The sequence below is a fragment of the Zerene cesonia genome, chromosome 26, assembly GCF_012273895.1.
Source record: "Zerene cesonia ecotype Mississippi chromosome 26, Zerene_cesonia_1.1, whole genome shotgun sequence".
Taxonomy (NCBI): Eukaryota; Metazoa; Arthropoda; class Insecta; order Lepidoptera; family Pieridae; genus Zerene; species Zerene cesonia.
Window position 1 is genome coordinate 1745509 of NC_052127.1, and position 18435 is coordinate 1763943.

Sequence of the window (18435 nt, forward strand, 5' to 3'; positions counted from 1 at the left end):
ATCGGTTAAAGTACTCAAGTAACGACTATTGAACGAAGAAATGAATCATAGTTATTTTTCTTGATACTTTTTACATGTCATCATCCATTACTCATGTCGAATAAGGGACTAGCCCTTCTAATATCATAGATCCGAAAGTCCTCTCTCTGTCTAATCTTCATGTCTAAACTACTTAACCGTTTTTGATTATATTTGGCATTAAAGTAGATTGAGATTTGAGAAATTATTATTATGCATTGACTAGTATACCCGGCCACGCGTTGCTGTGGCTGAATAATAATTAAAAATATTGTGATTATAAATTATTGGGATAAATAATCGAAAAACTATCCTATAATATCTTAAGTTGGACCAAATTACATACAGAATGCCAAATTTCATCAAAATCGGTTGAGTTGGTGAAGAGTTCATTGGGAACGTACATCATGATACTGGATTTTTATATATTAACTGATAAATCAATACTAAAAAAAACAATTATTCATAATTCACAAAAGTAAATTATTATGCTTTTATGTATTATTTTACCGTTTAATTTAAGGCTTTTTAATAATTATATAATGATGTATATACAATTTAAAACATTTTAATTAAAAAGGGAAAGTTAACGTTTATGATAATTGTGCAATAAATTTTTTTTTTGGTTTTTTTTTTAAGGAGATATTTAAACATTTGTTTGTATAAAAATATAATAAAGAAATGATAAGCGTCATATTACAAAACATTATTCAAAATTATTATATCAAATACAATTATGCTCATCTTTATTAGCCATAGCAAAAAGCCTGTTAGAGCACATTGTCAAATCGCAAATTAAGCTAACATCATAATTCAAGCCCACGAAAAATCATTACCGCTCGTAAACGCTCTATGAAAATTATGAATCAACCGCACAGTGAGCGCGTCGCTTAAACTTTTACTTGTGAACTTTCAGCTACAGCTTCCTTCCGGACAACCTTGCTCGCGCGGCCAGTAAGCGCCCGACCGCCGGAGCGACAACACGTGTACGCTCCAATCGCGAGTGCAACGCCACGCGACCCGCATGTGCTCTAGTGATTCTTAGTGCTCTGAAGTGGATACTCGAAACGGAACCGCTGGGCCGATCGGCCCCGGCGGTATGGAATCACCGCAAATGTACGACGCAACCGCGGCACCGCCGCCGCCGCCGCAGCCAGATCTCAAGAAAGCCAACGATGACAAACGCACCCCCTTTCCGCCTCCCGACCTGGACGAGCTCAACGGCCAGGAGATCAGCCTGGATCTGCAACACCTCATCGAGGACCAGTTCCGCGGCGAGGAAACGATGGCTCTGTTCCAGGAAATTTTGCCGGGAGGACGGTCCCCGCAACAGAGGCCGTTTGCGCGCACCACCTTAGCGTATATGCCGCAGCCGGTGCATTCTGGTGCATCGTACGCGGCCCCAGTGCAGCCTAATTCACACGAACAGGCTCCACCAATTAAAGAGGAGCCTCCAGAGCCGCATGACTTCAGACGATCGGTGACTTGTGCACAATATACAGGCCAGTATAACCCACAACCACCGGTCGGTGTCAGCGGCCCGTACGGGGGAGGTTTCACCCCGTTACCACCCTTGGGTGCACCTCTCTTGCCCCCTCTGTTAAAACACAAGCCAGCGCCTCCTAGGCGCTCGTCGGGGAAGGTGATAGACAAAGGCACAGATGAGTACAGGAGGCGAAGGGAGCGCAATAACATAGCAGTGCGAAAATCCCGCGAGAAAGCAAAAGTGCGATCCAGGGAGGTGGAGGAAAAAGTGAAAACGTTGTTGAGGGAAAAAGAGGCTTTACTAAAGCGGCTCGAAGCCGTCACCGGCGAGCTGAGCTTGCACAAACAGATGTACGTCCATCTGATTAACTTGAACCATCCAGAAATCACGGAATTGTGCCGGTCTATGTTGCAGCTAGGAGCGCCGCATGCGCCGGATCACACACTCTGACCATAGGTGAGTGTGTGCGTTGTTGTGTATGTGTATGTGTGCGTGACGGACACATGTGTGAAAGTCGTAAATGTTAGAAAAGGATTAGATTTTATGGGGCGTTATGCAACGTTTATGGCGCGACATTTATTTGTATGTAATTCGTGTTATATTTGTGGTGAATTGAATTTGGTGCATGATTGTAATGGTGTGTTTGGTGCATGTTTATTTGAATGTTTAAAGTTATAAAAAACCTATATATTTATCATTTGTGTTGTCTTCGTTAACTTTCCTTTTTTACTATAGGTAATATCAAATCATTGAATCTTGCAGTATTTATAACAATTCTATTTTATTTTTTATAAAGCGAATGAATTATAAAATATCCCTTGTTTTAATAAGTTTAATAGAAAAGAAATTTAGAATGTGTATTTACCATTAACTCTAGTCATTAACTTTCAACAATTTGGATAACAAATGACAAATCCTAGTACTAAATGACACGTAATAATTAATTAATGCCCATTAATTATCATTAATAAATAATTTATTTAAATCAGCATCGGAAGTAGTTTCTATCTAAATTAGGACACATTTACATTCATTATTAGATGTATAGCTTTTTTAATATTCTAAATATATAGAATTGATACGCACATTATGATATGATTATTTACAAATTAATGCGTTTTTATGACCCGTAATTCATGTCATAGGTTGCGCTTGCGCATAAAGATTTGTTTCATTATAAAATGTGAAAGTTAATATTGTGCGATTTTCCAAACACGAATCAATTATGCCATTCTATATTATATCGTATTAGGTATTCTAAATTCAAAAAAAAAAAAAATTATCAATGACGTCATAGGTATGTATACCTACTGTGAATATAGCAGGGTATTTTATAAAACTACCTTCTATTTAATCACATAAATAATAATATTAAAATCAATATACATAAAACACACAATGATAAACCTACAGAAAAAACAGTTTTACATTATTAACTAGCACAATATATTAGTTTTTACGTGATAGAGAAACATACATCAATTCATCCATACTTACAAACTTTCGCGTTAAATATAATAGTAGGATTTACAATTATATTATTCTAAGCTCCGCCTGGATATATCAAGAAAAAAACAAAATAATCAAATTCTTATAGTAGCGATTCGCTCTGGCTTCCCCCGTGGTACATTTATAGTCCAGAGCACTAAGGGAACACGTATATTACCATCGTTGAAATAGTTAATCGGTCCAGTAATTCCTGAGATTAGCGTGTTCAAACAAACAAACTCTCCAGCTTTATTAATACAAATGTTAGGTATAATTATTAGGTAGGTAACCTAATCGTAAGTATAGAAGTAGGCAGTTAGGTATTAAAAAAGTATTTCCGAGGTCTCTCTTTAGTAAGGTACCTATGGAATAAAAAGACCCCCTTTTTCCATTTTCTTGTGACTCACTTGTCACGTTTCAATGCTTTTATCACGTGCTCATATCGGATGTTTAAAATATGATAAAACTATTGCGTAATAGTGAGGCTGTAGTAAGCTATTGTTTCAAGTAAGCCGTTCCTTATGTATTGACGGACAGATGAAATCCTCTACATAACAGTATGGAAAAATCTAATATTATGCTAGTATCTATAACTTTATCTTTATTTGAATGAAATCTAATGTTTAGACGATAATATAGTATTTTAGGTAGCATAGAAACAAGTATCTTTAGGTGTTCTAAGATGTAAATCCACATGCAGTGGCGTAACTATCATAGGGCCAGGTGGTGCAGTGCACCAGGGCCCCGGAGCTCAGGGGGCCCTCTAACCTCAGCTTTGAAAGAGGGGAGGAAGGTGGAAAGAGGGGAGGAGGACCCGATTCTTTCCCTATGCACCAGGGCCCTTGTCCGTCTAGCTACGCCACTGTCCACATGTCAATGATAGTTTTATAGGTTCTATGTATTTATGCAGTAAATATTCAGACAGAGCATTTATTTAACTACTAATACAAAGCAATAAACTTTGTTTAACACACACACAAATACAAAAGAGGAAAGTAACTTGCTATGTTTAACAGGCTTATAAGCTGTCTCTGCCAGGCAACTCAAACATTTTTTATTCAATTAGACTTCTTTTAGAAGCAAATTTGAATCGTCATAACATAACAACATCCAACTTTTACCACCAATTCGAAAAGCAGTTTCTACAGAGACGAGCCGCCAATAAACTCTGTAAATCTTTAGTAGGATTTGTTATACACACGTACATACATATTAATTGGGTGGTGTGTAACAAGAAAACAAACAATATAATAATAGTGTGTTTCACATACTTACATAATATGATATATTAGCTACGCCCCGCGGTTTCACCCGCGTAAGTCCGTATCCCGTAGGAATATCGGGATAAAAAGTTGCTTATATGTCATACCAGTTGTCCATCCGTCTACATTATATATTTTAATGCAATCGGTTCAGTAGTTTTTCCGTGAAAGAGCAACAAACACACATCCTTACAAACTTTCGCATTATAATATTAATAAGATTCCGTTGAAGGGAAAGAAACCGTAATTTCATGTCTTAAAAAAAATCTTGTCATTTCAAGCTGTTATTCTATGAAAAATACCAACGTGACCTAACTCACGTGGTGTACATCAGTCGCAGTTCCTTATCGCGATCGCAATAAGGTTCAATTTAGCACGTACAAATTGTCTGTTTATGTGGGCACGAAATACGCTGGTTTGGGCCATATATCGTCTGGTTATTTCCTAGCATTTTAATAAATTTAAATATTCGAGTAAAACACGAAAATACCGCGAAAAATATCACGATCCTTTTTTAAATAAGTTCGTTGAAAAATCGAATTCTATAGAAGTAAAATTGAGATGATTTGATTAAATAAAAGTCAATTATTCATTTATGATGGACTAGCGGTGCGCCCTGCCTTCTCCCGTAGTATATAGCCTATGTCGCTTAGGAAAGATGCAGCTTTCTAATGGTGAAAGAATTTTTGAAATCGGACCAACAGTTTTCATGTGGAAACATTACAAACAGACATACACCATCTCTTTATAATATTAGCTTGGAACAATCCAGTGCCATAACTTTCTGTTATTTACAAACTACTAGCTGCGCCCCGCGGTTTCACCCGCGTAAGTCCGAATCCCGTAGGAATATCGGTATAAAAAGTTGCGTATATGTTATTCCAGTTGTCCAACTGACTACGTACCAAATTTCATTGTAATTTGTTCAGTAGTTTTTGCGTAAAAGAGCAACAAACACACACACATCCTTACAAACTTTCGCATTTATAATATTAGCAGGATTCCCACTCATTAACTATAGTTATTATTAAACCTGCTCACCAATATGTATCTGCACAAAACTGTATTTTAATTTAAAAACTATAAGTTTTTATGAATGACCGATGAACGCGAAATAACTCTAATCACATGAGTATATTAATAAAGGTCAACCCATATCCTAAATGATAATGTCCCTAATTGTCCCTAAATAATTATTATATTTAAACTGTCAAATTTACTACGTTATTCATTCATGTTTCAATATCATTCTATAGTAATATTTTTATTATAGTTTGATGGTTATGGTTTTATTAGGTAGTTTATTATAGGTTGACCGCCTCCTTGATACAGTGGTTAACGCATGAGCGTAGAACCGAGGGGTCCTGGGTTCAATTCCCGGTGGGGACGCATTAAAAAAATGTCTCGGTCTGGCAGGACAAAGAAGGCTGATCACCTACTTGTCCGTAAAGAAAATCGATCAGTGAAACAGATGTACATCATCTGCCCATACCCCACTAGGGGACACGGGATTTCACTTGTAATAGGTCCCTTTTTACCCTCACGGAGACATTTTTACCCCGGAACAACTCGAGATAAGCTGGGGCGGATGAGTTTATAAGTTTTTGATACTCGCTCAAAGCTCAATTAGTTTAATTAATATCGTATTAAAAATATATTACTTCACTTAATTATCACAGAATCAGGTCAGAACAGGTCAACTACGTCCCTGAAGGTAGGTTCATTTTCAAATTCTAGAATGGGGCAAAATGACAATAATTTTATAACACATATTTCTTAGGACACAGGATATTTACGCCAAGGGATGAAAAGGCAAGCCAAGTAGCAAGACTGAAAGAAAATACGAATTAAAAACCTTCGTCTTTAGGCACGTCGGTTTAAAACAGTTAAATCTTAAAGTTTAGATAATAATATTTCATAGAATAAATAATTTTAATAACTTAAATAAGATTGTAAGCAATAATTGCTATAGGTATATAACGTTACAGTAGGTAATATAACCTATAACGGTATCTGATAAATATTTAAAAGAAGCCTAATTTGCGACTATTCTCTATCTATTTATATGCCATATATAGAAAAACAATATATATCATTATGGTGTTATCTCATATTTAATTATCTGGAATGTTCTGGTTTTCCCCTATACATAATTTTCTTTTTTTATGTATTATAAACGCTTCTCTGTGCCCGAATAACATCGATAGGTATAATAAAAACAAAACTTAAAACATACAACTGAAAAAAGGCCTTATCACTTATGAGTGATCTCTACCAGACAAACATATGAACATGGAAAAATATAACTAAAAATAAAATCATCGCCTAGGTCCTTATTATTCACACGATTCTAAATTTTTTTTCATGAGGATAGAAAAGATATGATGAAATAATTGCTTTCATGACGAGCGAACCAGGGTCAATAGTCATGTCATAAATACGATTCATACTTCATGTATCCAAATATCTAGAGCATATACAGTTAATAATATAAATTACGTATTGACGTATCGAACGAATTATAAGTGAAAGTACGACTCATCCTACGGTATAAGTCGAATGAGAGACACAAAAACAGTAAATGAAGTAAAAAAAATGATTCACTAACATATCTATACATTATACTAGCTGCGCCCCGCGGTTTCACCCGCGTAAGTCCGTATCCCGTAGGAATATCGGGATAAAAAATAGATGTTGGCCGATTCTCAGACCTACCCAATATGCTTACCAAATTTCAGAGGAATCGGTCAAGCCGTTTCGGAGGAGTATGGCAACGAAAACTGTGACACGAGAATTTTATATATTAAGATGTAGATATATGAAAGTTTGTACGAAGAGGATATATTTATATCAAAAATATTGTCGAATTCTACTAATCCTACTAGTCCTACTGTAATATTATAAATGCGAAAGTTTGTAAGGATGTGTGTGTTTGTTGCTCTTTCACGCAAAACTACTGAACCGATTGCAATGAAATTTGGTACGTAGACAGCTGGACAACTGGAATAACATATAGGCAACTTTTTATCCCGATATTCCTACGGGATACGGACTTACGCGGGTGAAACCGCGGGGCACAGCTAGTAATAAATAAAAATTAAAAAATGAGGTTGTTTTATAGCATTATCGTTTCTAACTTTATTAATGTGAAAGTCACTCTGTCAGTCTTTATGTATGCCTGTCTGTTCACGCCTACGCCACTGAACCGAACCTGAACTAATTTTATGTGAGTTTGTGACGTACGATCTCAGGAACTACTGGATTTCAAAAATTCTTTCGACGTTGGATTTGCATGATTTTATATATCAACCCCGTGATAGATGTATCTATCTATCACGAGCGAGGTCGGGGTGGACAGCTAGTAATATATAATAGTCTAATTTCAGATGAAACTGGTTCAGAATTGGTTCGTTTAGTAACCGACCTACCGCAAAAGCTTGAAGAATCGTGAATTTTGTATTCAAATTTTGTGTTCGCGAATCGGCATATAACTTTCATTTTCGTTTCCATATACCGTACGAGAATGAACTCTAACGAGTCGCGATAAGAGTTATAATCGTGTGCTAAGTGCGGAAATTTTCGCCGCATGTCCTAGATACGGTGTCGATGGTTCGCTCACAGTACCAATATCCTGGGTTTTATTCATCTTACAGCGAAAATATTGATTTATTCGCAGTTTTCATGAAGTTTCACGCAAAAATCACTCATTTTTTTCAAATATTTCTTATGTTATCTGTACGCATTATTGTTATCTGTTGTAATTAAAAAGAATTTAATAATTAATATCTTTACTGTTTAGTATTTTTAAGCAAAACAAAGAACGATACATAAATATCAAAGAAAACTTTATTAGATGGACAATTCCAATTTTTATTTTGTTAATAATTACAGTAATTTAATATCCACGTAGTTCTCAGCGTAATAATATTACTAGTGGTCCGCCCCGGTTTCGCCCGTGGCCATAGCCTTCCTCAATAAATAGGCTATCTAACACTGAAAGAATTTTTTAAATCAAACTGGTAGAGTTAGTTCCTGAGATTAGTGCGTTCAAACAAATAAACGAACTTACAGCTTTATAATATTAGTAGGATAGTAGGATATCGAAATATCGAAGCGAGATTCTTATTCGACAATTCGTCTATGAATTTAGATTAAGTTTATGCTGTCGTTAAATTATGAATAGTTCGATTGTCGAATAAACGATCGTTACTGAGTAATTAATGAATAATTTGACAAATCTATTTACACTTGGATTAAGTGGGTTTTCTTGTATTATCGTTATTAAATTACTAAGCCAGTAAGCTTTCCTTTAAAGATTTCGTTTAAATTATTGTTAGTAACGAAAAAAAAAACTCAAGTATGCAAGTAACGAAAGTTTTTAAGTATGAATGGATGGATGTATGGATGTTTGTTACTCTTTCACTTGAAAACAGCTTATCGCATCTGTATGAAATTTGTTATAGAGCTATAAAGCATTACCGAATTCCAGTGTGGGAGAGAGACAGAGCTATGTAGGTCGTCTAGCGCCCTCACTTTCCCACACTGGAATTAGTGCTGCTTTAAGACGTGTCATTAACTGATTTTATACACGCCTGAACCGATTTACATGGAATTCGGAACAAAGATAGTTTACAACCCGAGAATGGATAGTATTTATCCTGAAATCCCACGGGAGCTAGGACTAGTAGAAATAGGAGTACTATGCGGATTAAGCCCAGGGACTGTTTGATCTTTTCTTTTAACAAACCGGACAATGCCAAGGGCGAAAGGCTAGTATTTTTTTTTATGTCATAGCGGGCAGCTGAGCTGGTGGTTCGCCTGATGGTAAGCGATCACCATCGCCCATGAACATTCGCAAAAGTAGTAAGTACCTCTGTGAATGCGCTGCCCGCTTTTATGGGGTAAGGGAAAAGGAAAGGATTAACGACTGGAAAGAAGGAATGGACTGGTATGGGTGAGGAAAAGGAAACGGGCCTCCGGCTCCCCCACTCACCGTACGAAACACACAGTGTACACAGTGGCATGCCACTATATATATACTGTATAGTCTACCATATGTGTAAATATAGGAATCAAATCATCAAAAAGTATTAACTTAATTAATATGTAGATAATATATTAATCTGAACAACACCAAAGGACTTTGCTTTTAACAAACGCGTTATACAAACGATGATTCAGATCCTGTATCTGTGTGCGTTGTTGTGTGTGGGTGTGCGTGCCAGCTTTCACTTTTTTTCGTTAATATGCCTTTTGTGTTTTGGACGGCAGTACGCGAGAGCGAAATTTCATTTTATTCTATGCGGGTTTTTTTTTCTTTGGATCGCTTAGAGGTGACGAATTTTAACTTTGATTTGTTTTTTTTTTCGTAATTTCACTTAAGTTGTGATGAAAAATTTATGAGGATTTGTGATTTTATTTATTCAAGTTAATAATATGATGATATATAATATCAATTTTGTTTAATTTACGGAAATTGTTATTTGAATGAATGGAAATCGTTATTTGAATCGACTGATCAGATTCTTGCTTTTATTACAAATCAACCCCGAGAAAAACCACGGCAAGTAACTATCCTATTCTACTAATATTATAAATGCGAAAGTTAGTAAGGATGTGTGTGTTTGTTGTTCTTTCACGCAAAAACTAATGAACCGGTTACAATGAAATTTAGTACGTAGACAGCTGGACAACTGGAATAAGATATAGGCAATTTTTATCCCGATATTCCTACGAGATACGGACTTACGCGGGTGAAACCGCGGGGTGCAGCTAGTTTTATAATATTTTTTTCTAGAGCTTTTGCTTTATGGACTTTCCTGTCTATCTATGCAATTGCGACAGTAAATTTGTGTACAATTTACTTATAAATTACTGAAAATAATTATAAGCGTTAGGAAATGAACCTTCACAGGGCATTGATCTGTATTAATTGAAGCGATGGACAAAAAGTGCTTGAATATATATTTTCCAATAATTAAACAAACAAACGAAGCAATAATTGTAAACAATACATCGCTTGAAGCGCTTAAAAAATACATATAGACTTGTTTGAGGAAACTGTGAATCGATTTTTGCGCTTCTTGATTTCAATTTGCGGATGTTATTGCTCGTTATGCAAAATCAACAATTTGAATACAGACTTCGAATGATATAATAAATACAATGAATTTGATAATTATATTCCAACTAGAATAAATCTAAAATAAGGTTCTGTTAATCTTTAAAAGTAGGGTTCAACAGCGTTTTACCTGCAACCATTGCAATGAGAAAATTTAAAGACAGTTATTGATGAAATAAAATGATTAGCTCCAAACAACATACAAACAAAAGTATCAAATAAATATATAATCGGTCATACAAAGTTTAATAAAATAAAATAAAAGGCATCGCGTTTTCGTTTTTAGTTCCGGCAAATACATATTATCAATTTAAAAGCGCTTATGAAACTAAAAAAGTGTTAAGCGCTTCTTTCCGTACACGTTTTTGTTAATAGATACTTTAAGAAGTATCAAAGCATACATAATAAAAAAGCGCATAAAGTAACAAAATATAAAAAAAGCGCTTTTAACGCTTGAAGAACTCGCAACTGATACTTATTTCGCCCTATTTAATAAGAGCAAATATATTAAAAGCGCATACAATAACAAAAACGCAACAACTCAGCGCTTCCATCGCTGCAAGTGCCCGCAACTGACCGCGGTGCCAGACTGCGCTCGCGCCGTTTCGCAACTTCAGCGCTATGTGTGTCAAACGATCGACTTATATCACGCAAGACTAAGAACCAGCTAGAAGCTGTCACGTGTTTGTTTATTTTTGTTTTCACTTTCCATTGTTGGAAGGAAGGCTTGTGTCGATATAGCGCTGACATTGATTTTTGGAGAAATTTGTATAAAAAAGTTTTTCAAGTAGATGATATGCGAGTTCTAATAATTACTAATATCAAAGAGAGATGCCATAGATAATTTACCTTGATAAGGAAAATATTTCGACATTTAGAATTTAACACCAATAATTTGACGCATATGTACTTAAATAAAAAAGCAGAATGCTTCATTTTCTATTTTATACTAAAAGTGATAAATAAATAACAATGTGCGTTCTATGTTTATAACTACACTAATACTTATAGAAGCCTTCAACCCTTGGCGGCTTAAACATCGTCCTTAGAGCAATTAATTTTAGGTTTATCGCCGATTGCGCATCTACTATTTGCTCATTGCGTCTTTCACGCAACCGAACAAACAAAAACAATACTAGTACAATTAACAAAATGTATCAAAAGTATAAATATCAAAAAAAAAATCTTAAGATTTATATTATATCTTAAGATTTATATTATATTAAAATATAAAGATATATGTAATAATAATATGCAATAAAGATCTTGAAAATTTTGAAATTGCTCCATATTGCATAAAGCATGCGCAGGAGTAAGGCCTTTGGAAAGTTCGGCGGTACCGGGGGAAATCGGATACGTTTTAATTTATCGTCACTTGGATGAATAAAACCTATATTGAAGTTAATTCTTGTGAATATGATATTTAATAAGGTTTTAAAAAAAAATAAACGTTATATTTAGAAAGAGTTAAAATAAAATCTGTTAAAAAGTTTTAATTTCTAAAGGTATAATACTCGCGTAAAGTCAAACACAAGAAAATACTTAATAAACGTAATAAATAAATTGATTGTATAAATTTGTTATTATTTATAGTATACAATTATATTATAAAAGTTAAATCAATAAAATTTAATTTGGGAAATTGAATTTATAAGAATATCAAATAAATGCAGCGACCCCCAGAAACAAATATAGACAATAAAATATTATATATGATATGTATTGTATATGATATATATTATATATGATATATATTATATATTATACACATGATATGTATGCCAGTGTGGTGGATTATGACCTGAACCCTCATTAGAGGCCTGTGTCCCAGCAGTGGGAACATATATGGCTGATGATGATGATATGTATTTACATTAACATTAAGAATGTCCTTCAAAATATCTTAACAAATATAGGGACATAAACACACGCCCCCAAATTGTCAGAACTAATCAAATATAAATGGGACCACATACCATCAGCTTTCAAATGAAAATCATTATTTACTATTTTTTTTAACTGTTGCTATTGTTTTTTTTGTGTAAAATATCATCATCATCATCATCAGCCCATATATGTTCCCACTGCTGGGAACACAGGCCTCTTATGAGGGTTCAGGCCATAATCCACCACGCTGGCCAAGTGCGGGTTGGCAGATGTCACATGTCGCCGTCCTTTTTGATTTTTTGACATGCCGGTTTCCTCACGATGTTTTCCTTCACCGTTATAAGCAGCGGTGATGTTGTCCACGTGTGCAGATAAATTGAAAAATCAATTTATTTCCTGCACGCTCGCCCCGGTCTCGAACCACGACTTACCGATATTGAAGTCCGAGGGTCTCACCACTGAGCCACCAATGTAAAATATAATTAAGACAAAATTTTGTTTGTACTTAGATAGCTGTTAGCCGCAGCTGTGAAATGTAATTTTTTATTAGTAGTGGTTGCCTATAATTGTGACAGAACTAAGTGTTTGTTTGTAGTTTTATAAAACTTTCCATCCATGTTGCCCGGTTATGTCATGTTGGTGATCCTTAATGTAATGAATAAATAGGCATCATCAAGATGGGTTCACTCAGTCGAAAGTTCCGAGTTACCTCAGAGGAAATATACTACCGTTGAATCGTTTTCTTTAAAAAATCGTGTAAATATAAATGCTAATAGTAGAAATAAAAAAACGTGCGAAATTACACGTGACTTAAAAAATGGAATTATTAAGGAAAACACGCTGTCAGCGTCACGCGGTATGAAGCGTTGGATGTCACGTTGGAGGGACTTTTAGCCGTGTTTGGGTATAATATTTAAGAATAGTAGCTATATTTTAATTTCGTATTCAACCGAATGCAAAAAAGATGGTTTCGTTTCGTATTTTTATTTTTGTTTGTTACCTTTTTGATGGTGAAGCGATTTCTTTGATTATTATTTATTTGAAAGCTGGTGCCTGCCATATGATACTACTTAATTTAAATTTGGTCAAAGACCGGCAACTGTGGCATAATTTGGGGGAAGCCTATGTCCAATAGTGGACTAATTCGGTCTGAATGGATGGATGGATGGGTGGATGGATGGATGGAACTAAGTATTAGCGTACTATTCAAGACAGTTCTTGTCTACAAATAAGATCACTGATGTCCCTGAGGGGGAAATACTACTGGAAACTATAAAATTGGACTAAATAACAACAACTTCCTATCAACCACAGAAGGAACACATCAATCTGTTGAAAATCACAGAGTTATCAATCTCAAACTCAAACTCAAACATTTATTCAATCAATTAAACTACTTACAGAAGCACTTAATCATAACATAGTTTTAAAACATTAAAAGGCATAACTTTAGGAACGTCGGTTAAAAATCTTCATTCGACAAGGTACCTTATAAGATTTAAACATTAAGCCCTATAAACTATATGCGTATAACAAATAACAGTATTATCACAATTCACAAGGGACTGTATCAGCCCTTCCTGTGAACTTATCAACTCGCTATACGTTTGAATAAAATTATTTGTATTCGCAACTCGAATTTATGATATTTTCTTAAAAACTTTACGATTAAATTTAATATTTAATTTTATAGCATTGAGATGCTTTTTATAAATGAGAAATTTTGAAAGAATAGAAAAAATCCACCCACGTGATCAATTTTTTTCTATTCTTTCAAAATTTGTCAACTTTATGGTTATAATATAGTTTTACTATTAATATAATGCTGAAATGAACAAACATTCTTTGTTCTCATGAATTGCAGGAATTTCCTTTGACTACGCGGGAAAGGTGCAGGCTAACAGCTAATCCATACTTGTATTATAAAGCTGAAGAATTTGTTTGTTTAAACGCACTAATCTCAGATACTACTGGTCCGATTTGAAAAAATCTTTCAGTGTTAAAATTCTTTCATTTATTGAGGAAGGCTATAGGCTATATAGCCTTCCACATATATATGTACCACATATATATGTATTTACATAGATATGTACCACGGGCGAATCCGGGGCGGACCGCTAGTCAATTTATATGAGACTGACATAATACGCTTACAGTCCGCCCCGGTTTCGCCCGTGGTATATACATAGCATTCAGGGATCACGTTCATATCTAACGGTGAAAGAATTTTTTGAAATCGGTTCAGTAGTTCCCGAGATTAACTAGTTCAAACAAACTCTTTAGATACATATAAGTATTGTCGTTCTGTGGGACCGTAGATCACTATATAGCAAAATGTAAATATAAAACAAAGTCGCTTTCCGCCGTCTGTATGTATGTATGCTTAGATCTTAAAAATTACGTTATAATTTTGATATGTTTTTTAATAGATGTTGTGATTCAAGAGGAAGGTGTATATGCATAATAACAGAAATAAGGGCTTTTACTCCGGATTTAACTACTCCGCATGCGAAGCCGCGGGCAAATGATAGAGGATCATAACATATAGAGACACGATAGATTTGTTTAATTATAGGTCTTGATGGTTACAAACTATGTTTGAAAGAGAATCAGTCGTTTAATCGTCGAAATATCTAATGCATAAAATTCTCGTGTCACAGTTTTCTTTGCCATACTCCTCCGAAAGGGCATGACCGATTTTGATGAAATTTTTTGTGCTTATCCGGTATCTATGAGAATCGGCCAACATCTATTTTTCATACCCCAAAATGATAAGAGTAAGGCAGAACAGCGTTTGCCGGGTGCAGCTAGTATTTTTATAGCGTAATTGAAATAATGCCTCGGACACATTTCTGTCCATACCAATTTATTCCTCGTTATTTCATACCCATTTGCTTTATTTACAATCTAACATTTCGCGAAAGTTAATTTTAAAATAACGCTGGATAATTGAAAACTTATTATGAAATCGAAATTTCGAAGGAAAATGTCAATTTGTAAGAAATTTCTGGAGTTATGTGTGGCTTCTTCGAGTTTGCGGCCTCACGTGGCGGCCATCGTGGCTTGGGCACGTTTGTTTTTATATGTTTTTTGTTTATTGTTTTGTCATTTGTTTATTGTTTTAATGAAACACATTCGTATCACTAGCTGCGGCCCGTGGCTTCGTGTAACTTAGTAGCCTATGTTTTATTCTAGATTAAGGGCCATCCTGTAGGAACTATAAATGTAATGCGTCTTTCTAAACTTCTGCGCTTATAATATTAGTAGATACGATTAGAAGAACGTTAGTAGTCAACTAATTCAGCACATCAGATTATAAAGCTGTTATTCAGATATTTAACTTAGCGCTAAGGAAATAAATTTCAAAATCGGATGAATAGTTTTTGAGTACCATTTACCATACAAGTTTAATACTCCCAAAGGGGAGGCTCGCGAAAAATATGGAACGTAATAATCCTGTTATGATTCTTTATAAATATCTATACTCAATAAAATTAGTATGTATTGACGCAAGCCTATAAGTACAAAATAAGATGAATCGGTGTCGTATTTATTCACTATGCGTTTTTTTATATATCGTGTCCACAAATTTTCCAAAAGTTGTCCAGCTGTCTACGCACCAAATTTCATTGCAATCGGTTCAGTAGTTTTTGCGTGAAAGAGCAACGAACACACACATCCTTATAAACTTTCGCATTTATAATATTAGTAGGATAGAATTACTTTTAAGTAGCTTGTGATCATTATGCAATACTCTTGATAAAAAATTATACCCTTTTTCATAGGATTGTAGTGAACTTGTTGTCACAAGTCGCATGTCAAATAGATCACAACTCAAGTACTGTATGTAGGGCGCATAGCAGTGACATAAATACGTTATCATAAACAAACAAACAAACATATCTGATATCGATGGATGGTGAGATTTTTATGGAATGCTGATTGAAATGCACATACTAGTTATATAACATGGTTTTGCTTGAAGAATATTTGAAATAACATAATAATATTTGTTATTGAGAACTTGTAAAAGCATAAAGTAATTCCTATTCTTTTGTTTTGTAAGTTTATTGGTATTAATCTCAGAAACGTGTACACCGATTTAGCTGCCGACCCAGTTTTAATAAAATCATAGCTTGTAACTAATCCCAAGTCTGCCCCTATATTTTTTATTTTTTCCACATCCATCCAGCGGTTTGGGCTGTCCATTATGTGTACTTCTACATAGTCACATACATACACACATTCAATAAACATGACCCAACTTCTGTCACAGTCGGGTAAATAGTGATAGTCCAATTAGAATTTAAATATGTTTAAATTTTGGAAGGCTGTTCTGGCTAAGTCCATAATAATGCAACTCTATAAAATGAGACCGCCTCCTTGGTACAGTGGTTAACGCGTGAGCGTAGAACCGAGGGGTCCTGGGTTCGATTCCCGGTGGGGACGTACAAAAAAAAAAAAAAAAATGTCTCGGTCTGGCAGGACACAGAAGGCTGATCACCTACTTGTCCCTAAAGAAAATCGATCAGTGAAACAGATGTATATCATCTGCCCCATACCCCTAGGGGACACGGGACTTCACTTTACTATAAAATGATAGGTTATTTCACATTGAACTTATTTCATAGTTACAGTCACATAGTTTATACGAAATGAATCACTATCCGGTACTCGAGATAACTGATAGCCTGGGAAAATAGTTTAGCTGTAGGGCTGTGCTCTTTTAATTACATACTCAAACTCATACTCAAACTAAAACTCATACTCAAACACACTCAAATTCTTACTCAAACTCACACTCAAACTCATACTCAAACTCAGACCCATACTCAAACTCATACTTAAAACTTTTTATTTATGTTAACTTCACTTTTTGATATGTTGGTTTTTCATAAATAACACTTAAATTTTCGAGCTACTTTATCATATTTTTTACATTATGTTTTTATTTTTTTTTTTTCTATAATTCTTTAATTATTATACATATGAATCGTAACGATATAAATATTTGCAAAAGAGTCGAGTATTGTGTAATAGGCGGCCTTATCATACAATAGTGATGTCTTTCAGGCAACCCAACAGTTACCAGCTATATATATAGTTATATTAAACTGGTAGAAATTGGTAGAAACCAGTTTAATAATATTAAATTGGTAGAAAAGTGCAGGAAGTTGAATTGTTAATAGATAGTAATGAACTAAAAGGTATTTTCATATTAATATAGAAGGTATATCTGTACTGAAAAATATAATTTTTTTTTCAAAACGATGTTTTTGCCATATTTAAAAATCCAAAAAGCAAATTTTACTTTTCTTGAATTATATTTTTATAAAATTTCTCATTAATTTACTTACATGTATATCAAATTAATTAATATAAGGAAAACAAATAAAGAGCACTTGAAATTTTCAAATGAGGAAGAGGGAACTATCCTACTTCAGTGTTTTGTTTTAACTTATCAGGGTAGTCCAAAAATATGTATTCACATACCCAGTCTGTATTGAAATAAATTGTTTTTAGATCTACCTTTAAATGTATACTGAAAATATAAAAACAATTGTTTTTTTGAACACGCTTATCCCAGGAACTGATGGACCAATTGGAAAAATTATTATAACGATAGTCCATTCACTGGAGGAAGGCTATAGGCTACATAAAAAAGTTAAAAATAAGTTAATGCATAGAAATCTAGTATCTGAAATATTCTAAGCTGCGCCCACGTAAATCTTTTACCCACACATTAACAATAAAGCATCAACTCACGCACACATTGATATATTTAATGCAACACGAGACCATAGGATTACAAAGCATGTTTAAATAAATACTTAGTACTTATTAATATAATAATATAAAAGAAAAAAGAAAAGCAATAAACGCATAATAACCAGCTATGACACTAACTAATCAATGACTTATATATAATATAAGATCTTATATATAACTAGCTTTTGTTCGCGGCTTCTCACGCGTAAAATTCGGAGTAGTTTTATAGATGTGATTATACATATTAACCTTCATCTTGAATCACTCTATCTTAAAAAACCCCATCAAAATCCGTTGCGGAGTTTTAAAGATTTAAGCATACATAAGTACATAGGGACAGAGAAAGTTTTGTTTTATGCTATGTAGCGATAAAATAACAATATAAAGGAACACACACACACACA

General features: G+C 34.3%; 1 protein-coding gene across 1 annotated transcript in view; it reads left to right on the forward strand.

Moving 5' to 3' along the window:
- The first annotated feature begins 958 nt into the window (after positions 1 to 958).
- Positions 959 to 18435, forward strand: part of LOC119836972 (CCAAT/enhancer-binding protein-like) — a 24848-nt gene continuing 7371 nt past the window's right edge. The window contains exon 1 of the mRNA XM_038362447.1: positions 959 to 1960. Within this exon, the coding sequence (XP_038218375.1) occupies positions 1118 to 1954 (837 nt within the window). The 5' untranslated portion in view covers positions 959 to 1117 and the 3' untranslated portion in view covers positions 1955 to 1960. The remainder of the gene's footprint in view (positions 1961 to 18435) is intronic.